This window comes from Parasteatoda tepidariorum, chromosome 12 (genome assembly GCF_982258835.1).
Source record: "Parasteatoda tepidariorum strain Cologne lab strain chromosome 12, Ptep-v5.0, whole genome shotgun sequence".
In the NCBI taxonomy this organism is placed as follows: Eukaryota; Metazoa; Arthropoda; class Arachnida; order Araneae; family Theridiidae; genus Parasteatoda; species Parasteatoda tepidariorum.
Genome location: NC_141766.1, coordinates 33484894 through 33505622, shown reverse-complemented (window position 1 = coordinate 33505622; position 20729 = coordinate 33484894). Strand labels below are relative to the sequence as shown.

Below are 20729 nucleotides of genomic sequence, written 5' to 3'. Positions count from 1 at the left end.
ACTGGATTTCTAGATTTGGATGTCCAGCTCGTGTCACGACAGACCAGGGACGCCAATTTGAAAGTGCATTGTTTAAAGCGCTTTCACAGCTACTTGGTATCCAAGGTATCAGGGCCTCACCTTATCATCCTCAGGCAAATGGCCTGATCGAGGAGTTCCATCGACCACTGAAGGCTGCGCTGAAAGCTTATGGTACTGACCAATGGTCCACAGCCTTGCCTACAATCCTGCTAGGGTTCAGAGCCGTGTTCAAGGAGGATATAAAAACAACAACTGCAGAACTAGTGTATGGGAAATCACTGAGATTACCTGGAGAACTTTTTACTCCGTCACCTGTTGAAGTTTTCCCCAAACAATTAATCCAAGACCTGAAAACCCATTTCGAGAGAATGAGACCAGTGCCCACTTCTAGACACGCTGGTAGATCTGTTTTTGTCCATCCACATCTGAAAGATTGTACCCATGTTTTCGTGCGCCATGATGGTGTGCGAAAGCCGTTGCAGGCTCCTTATGACGGTCCCTTTGAAGTTCTGCTTAAGAAGGACAAAACTTTTGATGTGAGAATCAAAGGGATCCAACAGACCATTTCCATTGACCGCTTGAAGCCGGTCTACATGAGTACCGACAATACTGGCTTTTCTCCAGACGAGCCAACTGTGAATAAAGAGACTGTTCCAGTACCACCAATGAGTACAAACAAGACAAGTACAGGTAAGTCTGTACGACTCAAGGTGGTTAAGCAGACTGTCCCAGCCCCACCAACTAACACAACACATACAGGAAGGTCTGTAAGGCCACCTCATCGATATAAACATTAGCAATGTTACTGCGGAGAGAGTGTGCAGCGACCTGCGCCAGTGTAACGATTAACGAACATTTTCTGGGAACCCGCTCTTCCATTTGGCGAGTTCCTCTATTAGTTATGACAACCCAAGCAGAACATTTTTTCTCTCCCTGCAGTACAGTGACTGTTTTCCTCCAGCGTAGTGCATGTGCAGTGTTTTCTTCTCCTGGCATTTTCGGCCAGGCTTTTTATGTAGCATTTATTTAATCTTCTTATTTTTTATTAAATGTTGTTAATTGTTATTTTATGGCTGACATTTTAACTTTACAATGTTTTATTTATTAATTAATTATTTCTTTTCTTTTTAGCAAAAACGTAAATTATTTTACTTTAATTTATCTCAGTGCATGTGGCCTAACCACGCGCACTGAATTAATTGGTTTAGATTGGTTAGATTTAATTAATTGGTTTAGTATGTAAAACACTTTATTTGAAGCCATCCGGCTACTATGGGCGGTTTCATGGTTTTATTCTCTGTGTAATGCAAATGCACATTGGTTTCCCAAGGTTTTCGTGATTGTAAATTCGCCACAAAATTAACTTGATGTTAAAGTTACTTTATCTGCTGGAGATTCAAAATTATTAGGATACAGGGATAGAATCAAAATATTAATGACAACAAAGGCGCTATATGTCTGTTCTGTCCAGCATGGGAAATAAGATAAAATTTCCCATGCAGTATCGTAAAATGTAAGAGATTTTACTTACGTAGATCTGATTGCATGTGAGTTATGTTTATAGTTATCAGATGATTTAAAATTAAACCCTGGTAGTGAAAAGATTTTTCATTTAATAAACTGTTATTTTATTAAAATATCCAATGTTTAACAGAAATTATAATCACAAATGCCATTGAATACTTAAGTAAATCAAATGAAAACTAAACAATTTTTTTAATAAATAAAAATTTTAATTTTTTGAAATTGTGCAATTGTGATAATTCAAAAACCTTTTAGTTCTATCATAACAAAAAATGGGACAGAATGCAGTAGTATCCCTATGTCTAGGGAAAAAAGATAGAAAAGAAAAATAAGATAGATAATTAGAAAATAAGATTTTTAAAAAAAATTTAGATGTTTATTTGATCAGAGATTTAATTGCAAAATCTTTAAAATAGACAGAAATGTTTTGTACAGAAAATACTAATTTGAAAATTCCTATTTAAAGAAATAAATTTTGAAATTAACAGGTATCACTTTTGCAGATTAAAATGCCTATTAAAATATTGTTATTTAAGAAAAAAATTAATTTAATGATTAAATAGACAAATATATCAAAAACGTTTCTTTTATTTTTAATACAGTTTTTATCAATTCACTTTCGGAAGGGGAAATTTTGTAATCAAAATTATTCCAACAAACCACTTTAGCCAGTGCAATTAAACTTCTTTTTGCAGCACTATGCCTGTTGGCAATGAAGATTTTAATGGTATCATTATAACAGTATGACTTTTATCGCTAAATAGAATTTTTCGTTTATCTAAATTTTTGATCACTTTCAGAATAACTTAGGTACTCTAATTTCAACTGCAGCTCTATGTCCGAGAACAATAAAAGTTTTAATCTTTTCCTGACTACCACAAGTAGGATTTGTCAATATCATCGCTTCTGAAATATATTGTTATTGAATGATTTTACCATTTTTTGACTAGCTAGTATGTTTTAATTTTAACTGTAGCTCTGTGTTGGATGACAATACAAGTATCAATCATTTTCTGAGCAGCTTATAAACAAAATTTTTCCAGCTATTTCAAATTCCTTAGAAATCAAAATTTCGATCATTTTCTAACTAACTTTCGTGCTCAAAATTTTAACTAGTGGCTGATGCTAATCTAATTTGATATTTTTTTTCAAATAATGTGATCAAAATTATTAACAATATTATCGTTATATTTATGGAAATTTCTATCACTTTTAAGTACAAACTCAAAAAATTTACAACATAAAACTAAAACAAAGATTATAAAACTACTTTTTTTAAATGTTTTAAATTGTAAAAATGTTTTAATTTCTGTCAGACCTAAAATGGGTATCAATTCTTAACTTTAGACCTCAGAAAAAATTAAAATTGTTTCATATTTAGCCCACTTTAAAAACATAGCTGTAATAAATTTTAATTTGTTGTTTTTAAATGTCTATAAAACTCTTATAAACCGGCTAATATTTTTACCTGTGTATTTTTAATAAATAAAGGTTGAAGTAATTTATCTTAGATTGCTTACCAATTAAAAATGATAATAATATTACAAATTTGAAACTGAGATTGTTTATCATTAAAAGAAGCTTAAATTTTACAAAATTAATTACAATTTTAAAATTAGCTACAATTTTAATTTAATTTCTTAACTGTGAGGTCGAAGCAGACAATTAAAAAATATATCTATCTATTTTATTTACAATTAGAATATTAAAATGGTTTTTAAAACACACTTTATAAAATTATCCCTCTCATCGTCAGCCATATTTTGCGCTTTTAGTTTATGTAGCTGCCACTTTTAGCAAGACATATCTACTGTTAGCTAAAAAGTATGTGTTTTATTAAATTAGAGCTCTTATTAGTATCAGATTTAGAACTACTGGGCCAGGTAATAAATACAGATTTTTTCACGTTTCTGGAACTGGCCGGGTAACAAATAAAAGTTTGTCGGGTAAAAGATTTCATTTTTACTATTTACCCAGAGCTGTGCCCTCAAAAATTTAAAACCTAGTGCAATATGAAGGGGAAAAAACAGATCACCCTGAATAACTTTTGATGATTAGTGCAGACAACAAGTCAAACACAAAATGTACTTTCTCTATTAAGCATACCTTTTTATGGTTTATGGATTTTGACCTCCAAAATATGGAAATTTGACCCCACTAGTTTAGTCAGGAGAGTGATACAAAGTTTGGACCCCTTAATATCCATTTTAATTTTTGCTTATTTTACCATATCTTGAAAATTTTTTAAGGGAGTTGAATAATTTTTCACACAATTATAAGATTAGTTTATGCAAAAAATAGCTTTTAGTTAATATTTATTATTTTTTGTTGTAAAATCATTATTTTATTTGAATTATGAGGTATAGACTTTTTAACATCAACTTAAGGAATGTAATATTACATAGTCTATCCAGAAGTTGAAATAAATATTAAAAAAAAGTTGTTTTTTTTTTCAAATTTATATTAATTATTTGCATAGAATTATCTTTGGATAAACATATTTTATAATTGTGGGCAAACATATTTCGATTCTCTTAAAAAGTTCTCTAGATATGCTATGAATCAAGCTATATTGAAGGAACAGATTTTTTATTTATAAAAACGCATTTATTTGACGCAACAATCACACATCAACAGAGCAAAAATAAATTAAAATACCCATAACGGGTTAGTATAAACTTTGCAAAAATAAACTGAAATACCTGTAATAGAATTGTACGAGTATCAACCTTAAATACAAACAAGAAACTATTCTCAGAACAAATCAACTAATTCCAACTCTCTAAACTATTCAACAAATTCCAACAATTGTTTTATTCTTTTATTTCTTGATCTCGTTATATATTTTTTTTTATTCATGCTTGTGTTAACTAGATATTTTTAAGTCTTTATAATATGCAAAAAGTAAAATTAACATGTAAGAATCCAAACTTAACACTGTTCTCCTGAACAAACTAGTGGGACCATATTTACTATCCCTCTATATTTTGATGGTTACGAAACCAAATCTGTCGAAAAAAGGTATTCTTCAAAGAAAGTGCGTTTTTGTGACAGATTTTGTAACTTAAAATATCAGTTGCACTAATTAATTAACATATTTAAGAGGACTCTCAGGAACCATTAAGATTGAGTCCTAGAAAGTGAGGATCCAATGATTAGATCAAAAGTTATTCTGAATGTTCCAATTTTTGCACATTGTATATCTGTACTTAGCAGCATTTTCTGAAGAAAAAAATCCTCTTATAATGCCCGAACAGCTTTTGAGATATCAATATCATCTGCATAGAACAGAATTAGTATTGATTTTGAGAATAACTTATCAAAATTATAGAAGTGATATTTGATAAACGTAAATTAAAATCTTCTAAATGGGCTTAAATTTTCAAAGAAAATATATATCTATTACTGAAATGTTTTAGTTTAAAATCTCTTTGTTTTTAATTGGTTGTATAATTTTTATAACAAGCAATATTTTCTTTTTTCAGTACAATATTGACTTCCATAGTTTAACTAGTCGAGCTCAAATCATATCACCATACCAAACTGAATTGGATGACTATATGTCTGAAAAATCTAATCTACTTAACAATATGTCTACCAAAGACTCTGGACAAACATCATCAAAGACTAACATATGACGGTTTGGTCTTGGTCCCCAAAAATTTCAGAGGGACCCGCATCGTACTCGAGTTTCATTTTTGCTGTATTAAATATGAAACAAATGCTTATGAGTCACAAAAAAGTATTATGTGAATTAATATTTGATTAATGCATTTATGCCAGAGCATTAACGCATCTAAATACTATGTGTATTTTTGTGGTTACTAATGTTTATGAATGTTTGTATGTATTTATTTAAAATGTGTGCATGAATTATTTAAGGACCATTAATTTTTTTTTCATTGAAAATAAATATATGTGAATCTGTGCATTTGTGTATTATAGGTGTAAAATGTATTCTTACTTAATGCATTGTGTAAATGTAAAATCATTCATAATAAGCTCAATTTAGTTAGAGCAATATTTATTCATGATCAATTGTGTAAAGAATTTGGTACAACAGGATACTATTTTTTGTAACTGAAAGTAAAAAAAAGTATTTGCAATTGATTGCCTCTGAAAATTCTTTAATAACTTTCAGGATCATTTTGAGAAATACTCTATATTTTAGAATTTAACACTACAAATTTTTATTTGTAAAGTAGAATTGTATTAGTTCTTTAAAGAAAGAATTAATTCCAAAATATTTTAGGAGCAAAAATCTTTTATACTTTTACTCCATTACTTATATTTATTTTTTACCAAGCATGATAATTCTTAATACTCTTTGTTTGTTATAGCTAGTATGATAACTAACAGTAGAAAAGAATACATTTCATTGTTTTAATATTTGTTACCTTTTTTAAATTGCTACTTGTGAAGTTCATAATATCTCTGATTCATTGTCAAGACTTCCTCACTTCATTACTTTTGATTAAAGAAACGTAAAAATATTACAGTATATTGCAAAAACCTTTGTAATTTACTATGATTTAGACTTTTGCTTTGATACATCTGTTGGTGGAATTTCGTTAATTAGATACAAATCCTTAGTGATTTATTTATAAATGCTCAAAACTACATTTAAGGGTTCTAGTTTTATTTTGCATAGCAGCCTCTTGTGTTAGCACACAATGAAACTTTATTCCCTCCTCAAGGTTGCTATCATTATTTCTAAAAAGGCATTATAGATTTGTGAGTAAATAAGACTTGAATAAGACGTGAGAATTCCCAGAGCAACTCTATTTCTTAACTTTGCCTTTTTAAAAATCCATCTTTTGATACCAGGTGATGCAACATCTAAATAACTTTTATACTTGAGATCAGATTTTCGCAGACTTATATGCATTCTTAATTATTTAAAAAGTATGTCTTAAATATGCTGCAAACTATATTTTGAGTTATGAAAACAGACATGAAAAGATATTTTTCGATAAAATTCTTTTAAGTTTTTTAAATTATGCTTAGATATTTTTCTAAAATTTGGGTTCAAAATTTGAGTTCAGGCTCTGAGTTTAAATTAATGTGACTGCTTTTGTATTTGCACTTCAAATTTGCATGAGTATCATACAATTAAGTCTTTTTAGCATATCAACCTAACAAGTGTTATGAGGTCAAGTTCAACTGTCACTTCAGAAACAAATCTTCCTCTAAGTCAAATTAATCGAAATAATATACTTTGCTTTCATTTTTATGTATTTGCATTTCATAAGGTTCTGCTTTAGTTAAATATTTAATTAAATACAGCAATTAAATATAACTTAATTGTAATTCAAACTAAAATACATTATGCATTCCGTATAACGATCTTGGTTTTCCAAAGCAAAACAAGCATTATATTGTGAGGTTAGTATTTCATGAGTTAAAAACTACTTATTCAATTAAGACAAACAATGCTATACTTTATTAGGAATTATGAAACTAAACGAATACTTCTTAAATAGCAGATGCAGCTTATTTTTTATGTTAATATATGCAAGAAAATACGATGAAAAAATATTAAAATTCAGGCAGTAATTTTTTATACTAGCATTCACCCAACTAATTGTGAAGACCACATGATTTTGAACTTGAAAGTAAACTGCCTCAGGTGATTCAACTTTCTCAAAAAAGTGAATAAAATTTTAAAGCAATTAAAATATGATTGATAAATTCATTGTTTCCTTTGAAACTAAATTTACCAAGATAGTGCATGCCTTTTTTTAACCTAATGAGTGCACACCACACTTCATGACTGTGCAATATACACTATTGATTGTAGCTGTGAAGTGATCCATACTTTATTAACTTTCTGACTAATGATCACAACCACCTTGGAAAAGAAAATAGGAGATCTTGTTATTTTTCTTTTCATTCTAAGAAAACGCATGATGTTTGACATTTGAGATGCAGTAACATGAAAAGAAATGGTTATTTCAGTAATTTGTTTCAAACTTTAGCAAAATTAAATTATTTTTTTGATGGCTCAAAAATGTTTGACACATTTATTAACAAAATGATTTTCAAGAGAAAGAAATAAATTTAAATTTTGATGTCTATATTGGAATGAATAGTTCATGTAGACATTCTAACGGATGCTAAAATAACATTGTGTGGCTGAAGTTGCTAATAGGACTTCATTAGTATTTAAAATGTAACTGATTTTTGGTCGTTATATTGGAATGAACAGTTCAGTGCAGATGTTCAAGTAGATTTTAAAATAACATTTTGTCTAAGAAACAGTTAATAAAAAACTTTATTTGTAGTTACAATGAAGATTGTGCTAAAAATCCTATTCTGTAACTAATTTTTGTTTGCTTTAATGCATACCCTCCAACTTATGAGGATTTTGAAAATAATTCTTTCTAGTGGTAGCGAACCAAAGTAGAAATTTTTAAAGCAAATGGATCTCTCATAAAACTTTTATCAGAACTTAAGAATCTAAACATATGGCCTGCACTTTTATTAGTAATAGTGGACAAGTTACGATAAGATTAATTTTTTTTAAATATTAAGACATTAATTTTGCTACCGTCTGAAAAGAAGATTTCTGAAACTACGGAAATTCCGTAGCAGTTGGAGGGTATGCTTTAATGGCTGGTATTTATTTTGATTGGCTAGTTTGCTTTAGAATGTTTTTCAAAGATACCTTATTGCTATTGTATAGTCAGTTTTTTGTTTTAACTCTCTGCTTAGATTTTTTGTTTTTGCATTTAGAAGTAGAATTGTTCATAAATTTATTTTAGCTGATTAATAGACTTTATTAGCTTTAATTTAATGGAGTATTTTTTTATTTTCTTCTACTTACCAAAAGTAACTAATCTTTTTCTAAATATATAAGTTATTAAATAATTTTTTACATACTATGCTCAGTAACTAAACAACCTGAATAATTATTAATCAAATGTTTGTCCATTTATCATCATCATAGTTGGCCAGACAGCCCTATGTGGACCAATGCCTTCCTCCGAAGATTTCTCCATAACGGCTTCCGATTTATCTTTGATCTCCAATTCTTTTCATTAATTGTAAAAAAATCAGACACATCCGAGTCAGCCTATCTCAACCATGTCCTTCCATGCTTTCTTGTTCCAGTGGGTCTAAAAAGCAATATATTTTTTAATTGTATTGTCATCAAATCACATGGGCCATTCAATTCGTTCTATTTATTTTTATGTATTTAATAATGTTTTCCCATTACAAATTCTATTTACTTTTAAGAGTTAAAGTATAATACAAAATAGTTTTAAAGAAATAAAAATTTTAAAAAATTGAATTTCTTAATTTTACATTAAATTTTGTATATGAAACTGTCTGCACTATCTGTTCTCCCCCTTTAATATCCTTAGTCAAAGGTGTTTCGACAAGCCTCCTAGTCATAAACATTATTTTTTTCAACCTTTAGCCCTTTTGTACAGGCTTGTACTAATAATATAAGGTGTCTTAAAATGGGCATCTATAAATAACAGAAAAAAGTTAGTCATACTGGCTATTACCTGATGGGTTATTTGACTGTATTAGTAAACCTCCTGTGAATATTATATTGACATTTTGTTAAATGTTTTTTATCATTGTTTTTTTAAACCTTTTCTCATTAACATTCTTTGGCAGATTTGTACTGTTTAGTCCCAAAGTAACTAAGAACTTCCATGAATTTCAACTCAGGACCATCAGTAAATACTTATTGAAATTTGGTATGTTCATAACTTATAATTTTTTTTCCAAAATTTATATAAATAACATTCAATATTGAAAAACATGATTTATATTGTAGCTGTATAGCTTTAATTGTCAAAATATTGTGATTGTGAACATTCCATTTTAAATAAGAACCACAATAATCTGGTTGATTATGATTTTGATTGAAAAATTTGAATACATTTTAGCACTATAACATTTTGATAGTTTACACACTTTCTGTTGTGTTTTTTCCCTGTGCTTTAATTTTCTTGTATATATTTTTAATTTCTCATTAAATTATGCTGGTCTTATTTTATTCACCAATTTTCGTTTGTTAAAATATTCCTTTTACATTTTGTAAATAATATATGATGAGAAATTGAATTTGATAATCTTAAAATGTCTATTTTAAATAATGTAGTGTTAAATGGTAAAGAAAATAGCTTAATATTTCTCTTATTCATATCCAATTTTAGAAGCTCTTGATGCTTCCAATGTTGAAGTGATCTTTGAAAAGACTTTAATATTTACTTTGACTTAGAAATTGGCTCTCCCAGGGGAAGAGGTTGAGAATTATAACCCCCTGGCTAATCTAAAAATTTCTATTTTAGATAATGTAGTGTTAAAAGGTAAAGAAATAACTTAATATTTCTCTTATTCATATCCAATTTTGAAAGTTCTTGATGCTTCCAATGTTAAAGTGATCTTTGAAAAGACTTTAATATTTACTTTGACCTAGAAATTGGCTCTCCCAGGGGAAGCGGTTGGGAATTATAACCACCTGGCTAATCTGAAAATTTCTATTTTAGATAATGTAGTGTTAAAAGGTAAAGAAATAACTTAATATTTCTCTTATTCATATCCAATTTTGAAAGTTCTTGATGCTTCCAATGTTAAAGTGATCTTTGAAAAGACTTTAATGTTTACTTTGATTTAGAAATTGGCTCACCCAGGGGGGAGAGGTTGGGAATTCTAGAAATGTCTATTTTAGATAATGTAGTGTTAAAAGATAAAGAAATAACTTAATATTTCTCTTCTTCATATCCAATTTTGAATGTTCTTGATGCTTCAATGTTAAAGTGTTCTTTGATTGAACTTTAATACTTACTTTGATTTAAACATTGGCTCACCGTGGGGTAAGGTTGGGGGTTATAAACCTCTAAAAAAACACCATTAAATGGAACATTTTTTTTATTGATTTCCATAATTTTTTTGTGTTTTGCATATAATTTATTTATATTGCAATTTCTTACATACTACATTTTGCAAGAAAAAAAGTAAGTACCTTGTTCCAATTCTGATTTTATTCTTTTTTTCTCCTCTTGACCTTTTAAAATGCAAGAGATCAGGCTGGAACCCTAAGGTGCTATACATTAAATTTCCAAAAACGTTTTGCTAGTATTGTTATAAAATGAGCATTTCATAGGTGTGTGGTGAGAAGGATCATTTGGTAAATTACTAAATAAGTAATCTGGCAGCTATGACAAGTGCAACTACTTATCAAACAATCTTATTTTTTGTACAGTATTGCAGCTTTGTATATGTACAATACAATATTAAGAACAGCAAAACAGTTAAAATTCCTTCTTTTGTGGAATTAGAGTAAACTTTTACTGTAGCAAGGCTTGAAGAATCTGAATCAGTTTTAAACTAACTCATCCTTTGCACTTTTGATATCCCCAAATCCCTCAGATACTTCTAAAATGCTTCTCTATAACTTCTTACCATCTTCTTGTACATTTCAAAGGGATCATAACCATAAGTGTCAGGTTAAGAAACGCTAGTTGGAAACGGGCAAAATTATCTTATAATCCAAAAATTGATAAAAATGTTTTTTAAATTATGATAAATTAGGAAATGCCTCAAATTTAATGTTATAAAACTTTTTATTTCATTTAGATCTATATTTTATAAATTAATTTTTTTGATCTAAAGTTTTTAATTTTGATATAACAACCAATCAAACAACTTGTTTGTAATGTAGGACCAATGTAAACAAGTAGAGAAATGCCATTTTCCCATGTAAACGATATTTTATCTATATTTATTACTTAGCCATTTTATATATAACCTTGTAATTTGTTTTAATTTCATTAGTTATCTTAATTTGCTCTCTTTGCTGGAATTTTATATAATTAGTATCTAAATTTTTCTGAAACATATTATTTTGGTTGTAATTGTCAATTCTATAAATATAATAAATATAATTTTTTTCTCCATTAACTGATGAAACTTCCCCCTCCTCTAAAAAAACCCCTGGGTGCACCTCTGGATTTAGAATCAGCATTTAAAAATTCTTATTTTTCTTATTAAAACATTTCATATAACATAAACCTCCTTTATAACATTCATATCATATTATATAGTTCAAAGTTTGCATATTATTGAATATCTGCAGATACATGTATACATACATATATTTACACATACTTATACACTTGTAAATAATTCATATGAAAAGTATTTTAAAGATATTATTTGCTCTTGCTATCTACATATCTACCAAAAGAAGAATTTTAATTATTTTTCTCTTGTTTTTTCTCCTGACGTAGTCTAAGTCAGGTAATACTTAAAATGCTAACATAAAGTGTATTCATTCAATGTTTGTGATACTGGGTATTTTGTGTTTTAGTCAATTCTATTTATGCCTTTGTATAATCTCTGGAATATCTAGTCTAGTCATTCTCTAGAATTATTAGCGGTAGTAATTAGGATGTGCAAATTTTTTTTAATTGGAAATGTAATTGTGTGATCTTTAGAAAAATATCATAAACTGCCTAAAACTTTTTAAATGAATTTAACAAAGTCTGATAATAGTTGTCTCATTATATTTGCTAATACATAAATTGGCTTTTTTTTTAGTTATGCAAATACTCTAATTGCATTTTAAAGTTTTTTAAGTACATTTTTGAAACACATTTGATGTTACCTAGAATAAATAGTTTTTGTATGCAATCGTTTAGCCATGCTGTAGTTGCTACAACGATTCACATTTTAAAGTTAGTGTAAAAATAATTCTTCATGCGTAAAAAATTCAGAATTTGAACTTACCACTATCAAAAATCATGGTATCTCTTGATTTCAAATTAGAGTATAACTCATTTAATTGTAAGTACTTTTAATGACTTATATTTCAGCATTTTATTATCTACATGTTAAAATATCAAGCAATTATCTATGTATTTGCAAGTTTTGTTTAATACTCTACTTTATCATCAGATCTATACGATTTTACATAAATAAAACAAAAGTAAAGCTAATACTTATGGTTTTTGTTATAGTTTGCATAGAAGAAAAAAAACTAATGTTATGTAAAGCAAATTGAATATAAATTATTCTTGCAAATTAAGCTTTCAATAGTGAAAATCACACGTTTGAAGCTGTATATTTTTGATTTAAACAAGAAGTTGATGTGAAGATATTTTTACTAATTATGTTATATGTACTTACTCTGCATGGTATTATCTAATTTATTTCATTTTTGCCTAAATCATCTGTATGTAATGTATTTCATGAAAGTTTAAGTTTCTCTAGTATGCTACAGTAAAAAGACGATAACTGGTCTCATATAATTAGCAACATCTAAGTGGATACAATTGCAAAACGCTGAGGGAGATACAGCTAAATAGAAATTTAATTGTTTAATGTAGGTTGTGTTTGGATCTTGTCATAAAATTAAGAATGTCACTGTTATCCACTGTAGAAATTTATCAATATTCAAGCTGTAAGTTTGAGAAGGAAAGCCAACTGTCTATCTAGCTAGTCTTAAATTAATGTTTCCTTTAAAAAAAAATTTTTTTTTGTTTTTAATACTTTGTTTTAGTTTATGTAATTTAATTTATGTGTTTGTGATCAGTCATAATTAGTAATCAGTTTAAAAAAATAAGCTTGATTTTCTAGTTACTATGCAAGTTTTACAAATACTGATCTTCAATAAAAAAACTTTTCTGGAAAGTTTAAATGCATTCATCTTAAAATATAATACTCAAATGTGGTGCCAAATTAACTGAAATTTTTGCGCAGTTTCAGCCAAATATATATTGTCATTGTGATTGTTCTTTTTTTCCCTTTTGATTATTTCTCCATTTCATTTACATCAGGAAAAAAATGTATGAAATTGGTTTCTCTTTTTCTTTTTTTTTAGCTAACTGCTTCCACATTATCAAAATTTTTCAAAACCTGGTCATTTGATTTAGATAAATTATTCACATAAATTATTTTTTTAAGATCAATTAATAAAAACTTAGTTTGGTTTATTAGTGGTGACTCTTGTGTAGATTGCTCTAGACAGAGGTTTTTATTTTCAGTTCTGAAAAGGAGAAAAGACGTGAAGTAAGTTTGTAATGCATAGATCAGGAAAAAGTTGTCTTAACCAATTTGTATACTATCAACCATTTTATCTGTAGTAAATCAAAAAATACTGATAGAAATTTCGTTAAAAATGTACAAATATATTGTTTAGGAGAATTTTTCTAATCCTAAATTTTTTTAAAAGACAAAATAGTTTTTTCTTACCTTTCAGGTGCATATTTGAAAAGGTATAATTTGTTTTAGACACAATACAGTACCAGAAAAAAATGGCCACTTTTTTGTGATAAATATTTATACAGTATTACTTTTTGATCATTATGCTGTTTCTTAATGAATATTTTTGTAAGCTAAAGAGATTTACATGTATTTAATTGCAGTATTATCTCTATGAATTACATAGTGATCTAAAATTAAAACATAATCTTTTAAGCATGTTGTATGATATTAGACAGTTTTTTTTAAATCCACAAATGAATATTAATTAATTCATGTATTAATAGTAGTTTTAGCAATATTTGTGCAATACTGTAATTAATGTATACTCTAGAAATAGGTGTTTGATCTATTAATGTTACTATTTTGCTATAAAAAGTTATTTATATTTTTGTGAATGATATATGTTGATAATTTGTACATAATATAATATTAATGATTTGTATAAATTGAGTTTGTGTAGTGCTTTTTTTTGTCTTCTGCATTGTACAAAAAATGTTCAGTTCAGCACAAAAATATCAAAACCTGAATTATATCCGTTCTTAATTTCTATTTTAATTGAAAGGTTGAAAGGAAAAACTAATAGCAATTTTGTCAGTCTGGTAAATGATAAAGAAAATTTGGTGTATATTTTATAATGATCCTTTGCTGTGTCAGTATGTTTTATGCTACTTTTGGTATAAAAAAATTGTGTGAAAATATGTAAATAAATGTGTGAAAAAAACATCACATTCTGTTTTTGTTCTTTTTCAGAAAAACAATAATATTTTTGTATATAATTGTGACACTAAAATGATTTTGATCTGTTGTATTGAATTAATGATATGAATCAACTGATTCTAAACAGGTATTTTAGTAAGTGATATCAATCAACTGGTTCTAATCAGTAGTTTGAATGAAATCCCTTCATCCATTTTGACACTGTTTTGCGTAAGTAATTCTCAACTGTCAACTTTAAATCGATCATACATATTGAAGTTTGTGGTAAACTGTTGGAAATATCATTAATTTTGCCTAATTTGTCAAATCTTATTTCATATTAAGGATTTTTCTCACTCATCATGATATAATCAGAAAGTTCATCTTATGAAGGTATGGTGAGGAGATTAAAAGTTGAAGATTAAATGGCTGAAAGGATAAAATATAAAACATTTAAAATTTAGAATAATTAAATTTACAAGGATAGTGGAGAAATAAAGCGTGTGCTGCGAGGTCCTGCAAAACAAATCTTTTAAGAAAACAATAACATATAAATATACTTAAGTTACAAATAATTCATTACTCGTCAGCTAAATGAAAACAAAATAAAGAAAAGGGGAACAGTTTACACTAACTGAAACATTTTTATTTTTTGTTCACTTTCATCATAGCAATCAATACACATGAATGGAAAATAAAAAAATACGGGCAACATCAAAAGTTGCCACAGAAATCCCTGAGAGGGAAAAAAAGTGTGAACAACAAAAATTGAAAATGATTTCCATGCCGAATGACATCATGCGTCCTCTCCTTTTTCTGCGAATATCCTTTTGGCAAAAATGGCTTGTTTGGGAAGAAATGTTGGCCTAGTAAGAGTTATAGTATTAACTTAAAAATGAGCTAAATTAGGCAATAAAAGGGTGAAAACTAATGCAAAATTGAGTCCAACAAAGAGGTGCAAAATACCAAAAAGGAAAGTTCTGGAACTTTGGTTTTTACCAACGAAGGATTAAAGTCAACTAAAGGTCAGTTCCAGATTTCAGGTGCTAAAAGTTTTGGGGAGCTGCTCATAACTAAATTATAGTATTCTTAAACAGGTGATGAGAGGATACTCATACACAAAAGAGCACATTGCTATTCCCAGGTGAAAAGGATACTTGGTTTAAGATGGTAACAATACAAGAGCAGCATCAAAGGAAACCATTAACAAACTAAGAAATGCCAAGAAAAAGAATTTAAAATATAATAAGAATGTTACATTTTCTTAAGAAAAATTATGCTAAGAATTATTGCTAAGGATACTTGGTTTAAGATGGTAACAATACAAGAGCAGCATCAAAGGAAACCATTAACAAACTAAGAAATGCCAAGAAAAAGAATTTAAAATATAATAAGAATGTTACATTTTCTTAAGAAAAATTATGCTAAGAATTATTCCAAATAGATATTAACAATTCAAAAATAAAATTAATATTCAAGTATACAATTATTTAAATAATGAACAATTTTTTTAAAATATTTAAACCAAATATTGTGGATATAAATAAAAATAGCTTAGTTGATACAGAAACCAAATTACATTAGTTCGGTAGTAATTGACACACAAATCAAATCACATAAAATTGGTAGTAATTAAATCAGAATCATTATTCTTAATTAAAAATTATTAATTTAACAGAAACACTCCATTAAATTAACGTAAAGATATTGATTGCCAAATATTTAACATATGTATATTAATTTGCCAAAATAAAATATTAAAAAAATACTTTTATGTTATAAACAAATATTTATATGTGGTATCAATACCACAGAAAGAAATGTTACAACTTGGAACATTTTGCAAACACCCATAATTATTTTTTTATCATATTACCCAATAAAAGATTAGCGAATAATACAGAATTTACTAATCTAGGTGTTTTCCCTTCTTTCACTTTCCTTCAGTTTTTAAAAAATAAGAACCTCTACTAAGAAACCTTTGTTTCTTAAATATATTTGTGAACTGTTTATAAAACATATAGTCAAATATTTGTGTATTTAATTGTCTGTTACTTATGTCATTGTTCTAATTTTCAGAGTATTAAGTTTTCAGATTACCAAACACATGCCTTGAAATTGACTGTAATTATAATGAAGAAATTTATTAATGCATGCTCATTAGCAATATATGAAATGAACCATGGAAGATTAAGATGCATATAAGAGGATTTTTTTTAAAAAAAATGGAATAGGCCAAGATTACAAAATGAACATATGAAAGAATATGAATAAAAGGAAACATATTTTTTTAAGGTTACTATCCCCTAATCCCAAAAAATAGGAAAATTATTTGGTAATATTATTTGTGAAAAATTTGCTTTCATATTTTATACATTTTAAGCCATTATTCTAGAAACTAGCTACCAATCATTTATAACTTTTATCTAAAAAATTATATAACATGCAAATATTTTAATACTTTTACTGTTCACGAACAACGAACTTAACAAATGTGTTCACTCCCATTCTTATTTTAATCCTGTTATTCATCCTAAGAAGTTAATGATTCAGTAATAAATGTTTGATGCTGATAGCAAGTCTACGTATAAATAATATAAAATATATGAAACAATCCTGAAATCATTTGAGAAAGTTTTTTTTCTTCTCTTTTCTTGCTATTTAATACTTCATCTGCTTCTGTTTGGGTTATCAGATTCATTTAGAACATCACAAGATTATTTAGACATCCTAAGATTAGCCATGGCATTTTCATCTATAATAATGATTTTAATAACAATTTCACTCGGTTTAGTTTGCACCAGGAAATAAACCTTTGAAAATATATGTTTTTTAACATTTCAATTGTAATTCAGGCATGCTTTGGGGGTATTTCCATATAGCTACCTGTTTGCCCCAACTGCAGTTGCCTAGGCCAGTGGTCGGCAAAGTGCGGCTCCAGAGCCGCATGTGGCTCTTTGGCTCCTTAAGTGCGGCTCTGGCACAAATAAGGGCAGAATAATTTTAAGGAAGGCGCAATAATTTTAAATATGAGGAAAGCATTTCTCAGCAGGTTTCAGGAATTTAAAAACAGCAGAGCAACTTTAGAAATTGTCAAAAATCCTCTTAATACTACGATAACCGAGTTGAAATTTTCTCCTTTTGAAATTGACATTGGTAGCTCTGAAATACAATTGCTGGATTTAAAGAAAACAAGGAGATATGGCGCTCTAAATTCAAACGTCTTTGTGTTAAATTGGAAATATTGGAGAAGAAAAAAATTTGATCTTAGTTCTCAACACAAGTGGTCTGCTTTGAATGACCTGGAAAAGGAAGACATGGTCATTTTCAACGCTTGGAATAGTATTCCTGAATCTTAGATTAAAAACGACAACATACAAACCTGACTTACTCAAACTTTCCAAGGAGATGCAAGCACATTGTTCGCATTAATAAATATTTATTAAGTATGAAATTTTGTTTTATTTAGTGTACTACTTATTTAGTGTAAAAGAAGTTTACTAAACAAGCAGATTTGGCTCCCAATTTGTTTTAAAATTGTTTTAATGTTCATATTTGGCTCTTTAGCTAATAAGTTTGCCGACCACTGGCCTAGGCATCAAAGGGTTTTTGTACTTGCAAAAAATCTTCGCAAAATATGTTGTGGTTGGTTTTGAGTTGGTTCCTTGTTGTGATGACTTTTTTAACATTGCTGAGGAACTGGTATAAAGAGGTGCTCAATTATTCTTTAGTAAAAATGTCTGTGCTATTTCACCAGGAATAGCTTTTCCACTTATCAGGAAAAATTGTCTGGAAAGTTAATTTTCTTGTCAAAAAATTGTTAAATCATCCTCCCTTCATCTTCTCACACTGTCACTAATAGTCCACTGTGCAGCTCATGTGTGTGACATAAATAGAGTACTACTGCTGCTATATCCTTTAATCTAAATTATATTTGTAATAAAGCAAACTATATTTAAATTAAATTTGTAACTAAGGGTGGAAATGTTCACCTACTTTAAAATGAATTTACTACTACCACTCTCTACTTATTGTATTAATATCCGACTCGTACAATCTTCCAAACTCAGTCTCAAAAGGATGCAACTTAATAATTTTTTGAAATGAAATATGCATATAGCAAATTTCTATTTTGTGTCATTATTTATTGCAAATGGTGTGGTAGAGCAGGGCTCCTAATTTAAAATATGTTTTAAAAATAATTAAAAATTCAAATGTTTGTATGAACAATTTACAATTTTATATTTTTAAAGATATGATATTTTAAGAAAACAAAAGACAAATTTTTTTTCTTCTTAGAAACAAACAATTGCATCTAGCATTGTGTACTGCCCCAGGTATGAGCCATACAGTTTAATGGGTAATATACGAGCAGTGTTGCAGTGCTAAAAAGATTTTTCATGGAGCATAATTCTACGTTAGTGGATGGGAATAGGAAGAAAAAAAAAGATGTATATTGTATGCAGGTTTTGTTCTCCATTCAATATATTGGAAACAATATATATAGGAGATAATTTTAGAAAATTATCATATTCTATCATTTTAATATGAATTCAAAAGTTTTCACTTATACTGGGTGTTACTTAGTGACCGCCCTTGATAGATACTTTAAAAATGAAGCAAAAGAGTTACATATAAAGGGTTCAGAAAGGAGGAAATGAAATTCAAAAATCAACGCAATCAAAGTCGAATTAATCACTACTGAGAAGATGGGATTGAAAAAAATCAAAACCTGTTTGTTTGCCGGAGAAGCAGTGATTATTAAAAATACATTCAGGTATGAGAAGTGGTTTTGATATTTTTAGCCCCGCCTTCCCAAGTTCGGTATATTTTGGCACTCATTGTGTTTTTTTTTTTTGCATATTAATTTATGAATCTAATGTGCATACATTCTTTACTTCGTTTTTGTGCAGTATTCTAAGAGTGACCGTTAAGGAATATATTTTCCTATTCTTTTTGTTTGCTGAGTAACATAAAGATTTCTAAATGGTTTTAATCTGAGCATGTATTTTGGTTTTTATTTTCTTAAACGACCATACATCAACATTTATTGAAGATAGGATTATCAAAAAGTTGTTCGATATTCACAAATGAAAAAAAAAAATTTCATGTAAATCAGAATTAGTTTTCAAAAATTATCAAGATCAATCGAAATGTTAATAGACATACTATAAACAATTCTTTTAATACATTTAGAGAACTGTTGAGTGCATTTAGTTCACAATGTGTTAAATTAATATTCTATTCATGATCGCAATGCTCGAATACGCCATCTGGCCAGAAGACCGGTTCCATGCCTTTGACCCTTTCCTCACCTCCTCTTTTCAGTTGCATAGGAATGTACTGCGATATTTTTCCTTTTCTTAATATTTTTCGTATTTAATTGTTAAAAATAATTTTTAAAATTTTTATGGCGCTCTCTTTTAGTATTATGTTTAAAGTAGTTTTCAGTTCCTTATAGTTTCCTAACTAAAAAGATTTAAATCTATTTAAAAATCAAGACATTAACTAACATACTTCCTCCTTCTATGACTCTCCACACGCTAATGGTGAAAGCATGTGAAGTCTTATCATAGGTAGACAGTTCTGCTCTACGCCACATGTAGCCCATTTCGAGAGCCAATTCATTATATTGCTTGAAAAGATATTCTTAAAAATCATATTATAAGAATTTTATATAAGGGATCTCAATAGTCAACGTAATACCTAAAATCAACTTTTACACAAGAAAATTCATGCACTGAATTCTCTGCAGTTAGAATAATTTATGAATACGCCATCTGGGGAGAAGAGGTTCCATACCTTTGGCCCTCCTCTTTTCAATTGTATAGGAATGTACTACGATATTTTTCCTTTTCTTAATATTTTTTGTTTTTAATTAATAAAAATTTCCATGATGTTTTCTTTTAGAACTATGCTTAATGTAGTTTTCAGTTCCATATAGTTTTCCGACTTAAAAGATTTTAATCTATATGAAAATCAAGATAGAAACTAACGGTCCTTCTTCTATGACTCTCCACACGCTAATGGTGAAAGCATTGTGAAGTGTTGCCATAGGTAAAGATTTCTGCTATACGCCACTTGTAGCCAATTTCAATTGCCAATACGAATTTGTAAGGAACATATTTATTTGTAAAAGTACAAGACTATTTGCTTCTTAAATTCTTTTTTTTAAATATTTTACAGATTTTCGAATAATGAATAAAATAAAAACACGAATAATAAAAACACGAATCGAAGTCCCGGTGCGGCATTCCGTCTAA

The 20729-nt window shown here is 28.3% G+C and overlaps 1 protein-coding gene across 2 annotated transcripts in view; it reads left to right on the top strand.

Annotated features, from left to right (window-relative positions):
- LOC107440920 (alpha-catulin) overlaps positions 1-9306 on the top strand; it is a 39327-nt gene extending 30021 nt beyond the window's left edge. The window contains exon 17 of one of the 2 annotated variants that reach the window (XM_071188445.2): positions 9175-9306. In XM_071188445.2, coding sequence (XP_071044546.1) covers positions 9175-9189 — 15 coding nt within the window. In that variant the 3' untranslated portion in view covers positions 9190-9306. Of the gene's footprint in view, positions 1-5030; positions 7069-9174 lie in introns of those variants that run through there. The other variant, XM_016054011.5, reaches the window with a different exon arrangement.
- Positions 9307-20729: the final 11423 nt, after the last annotated feature.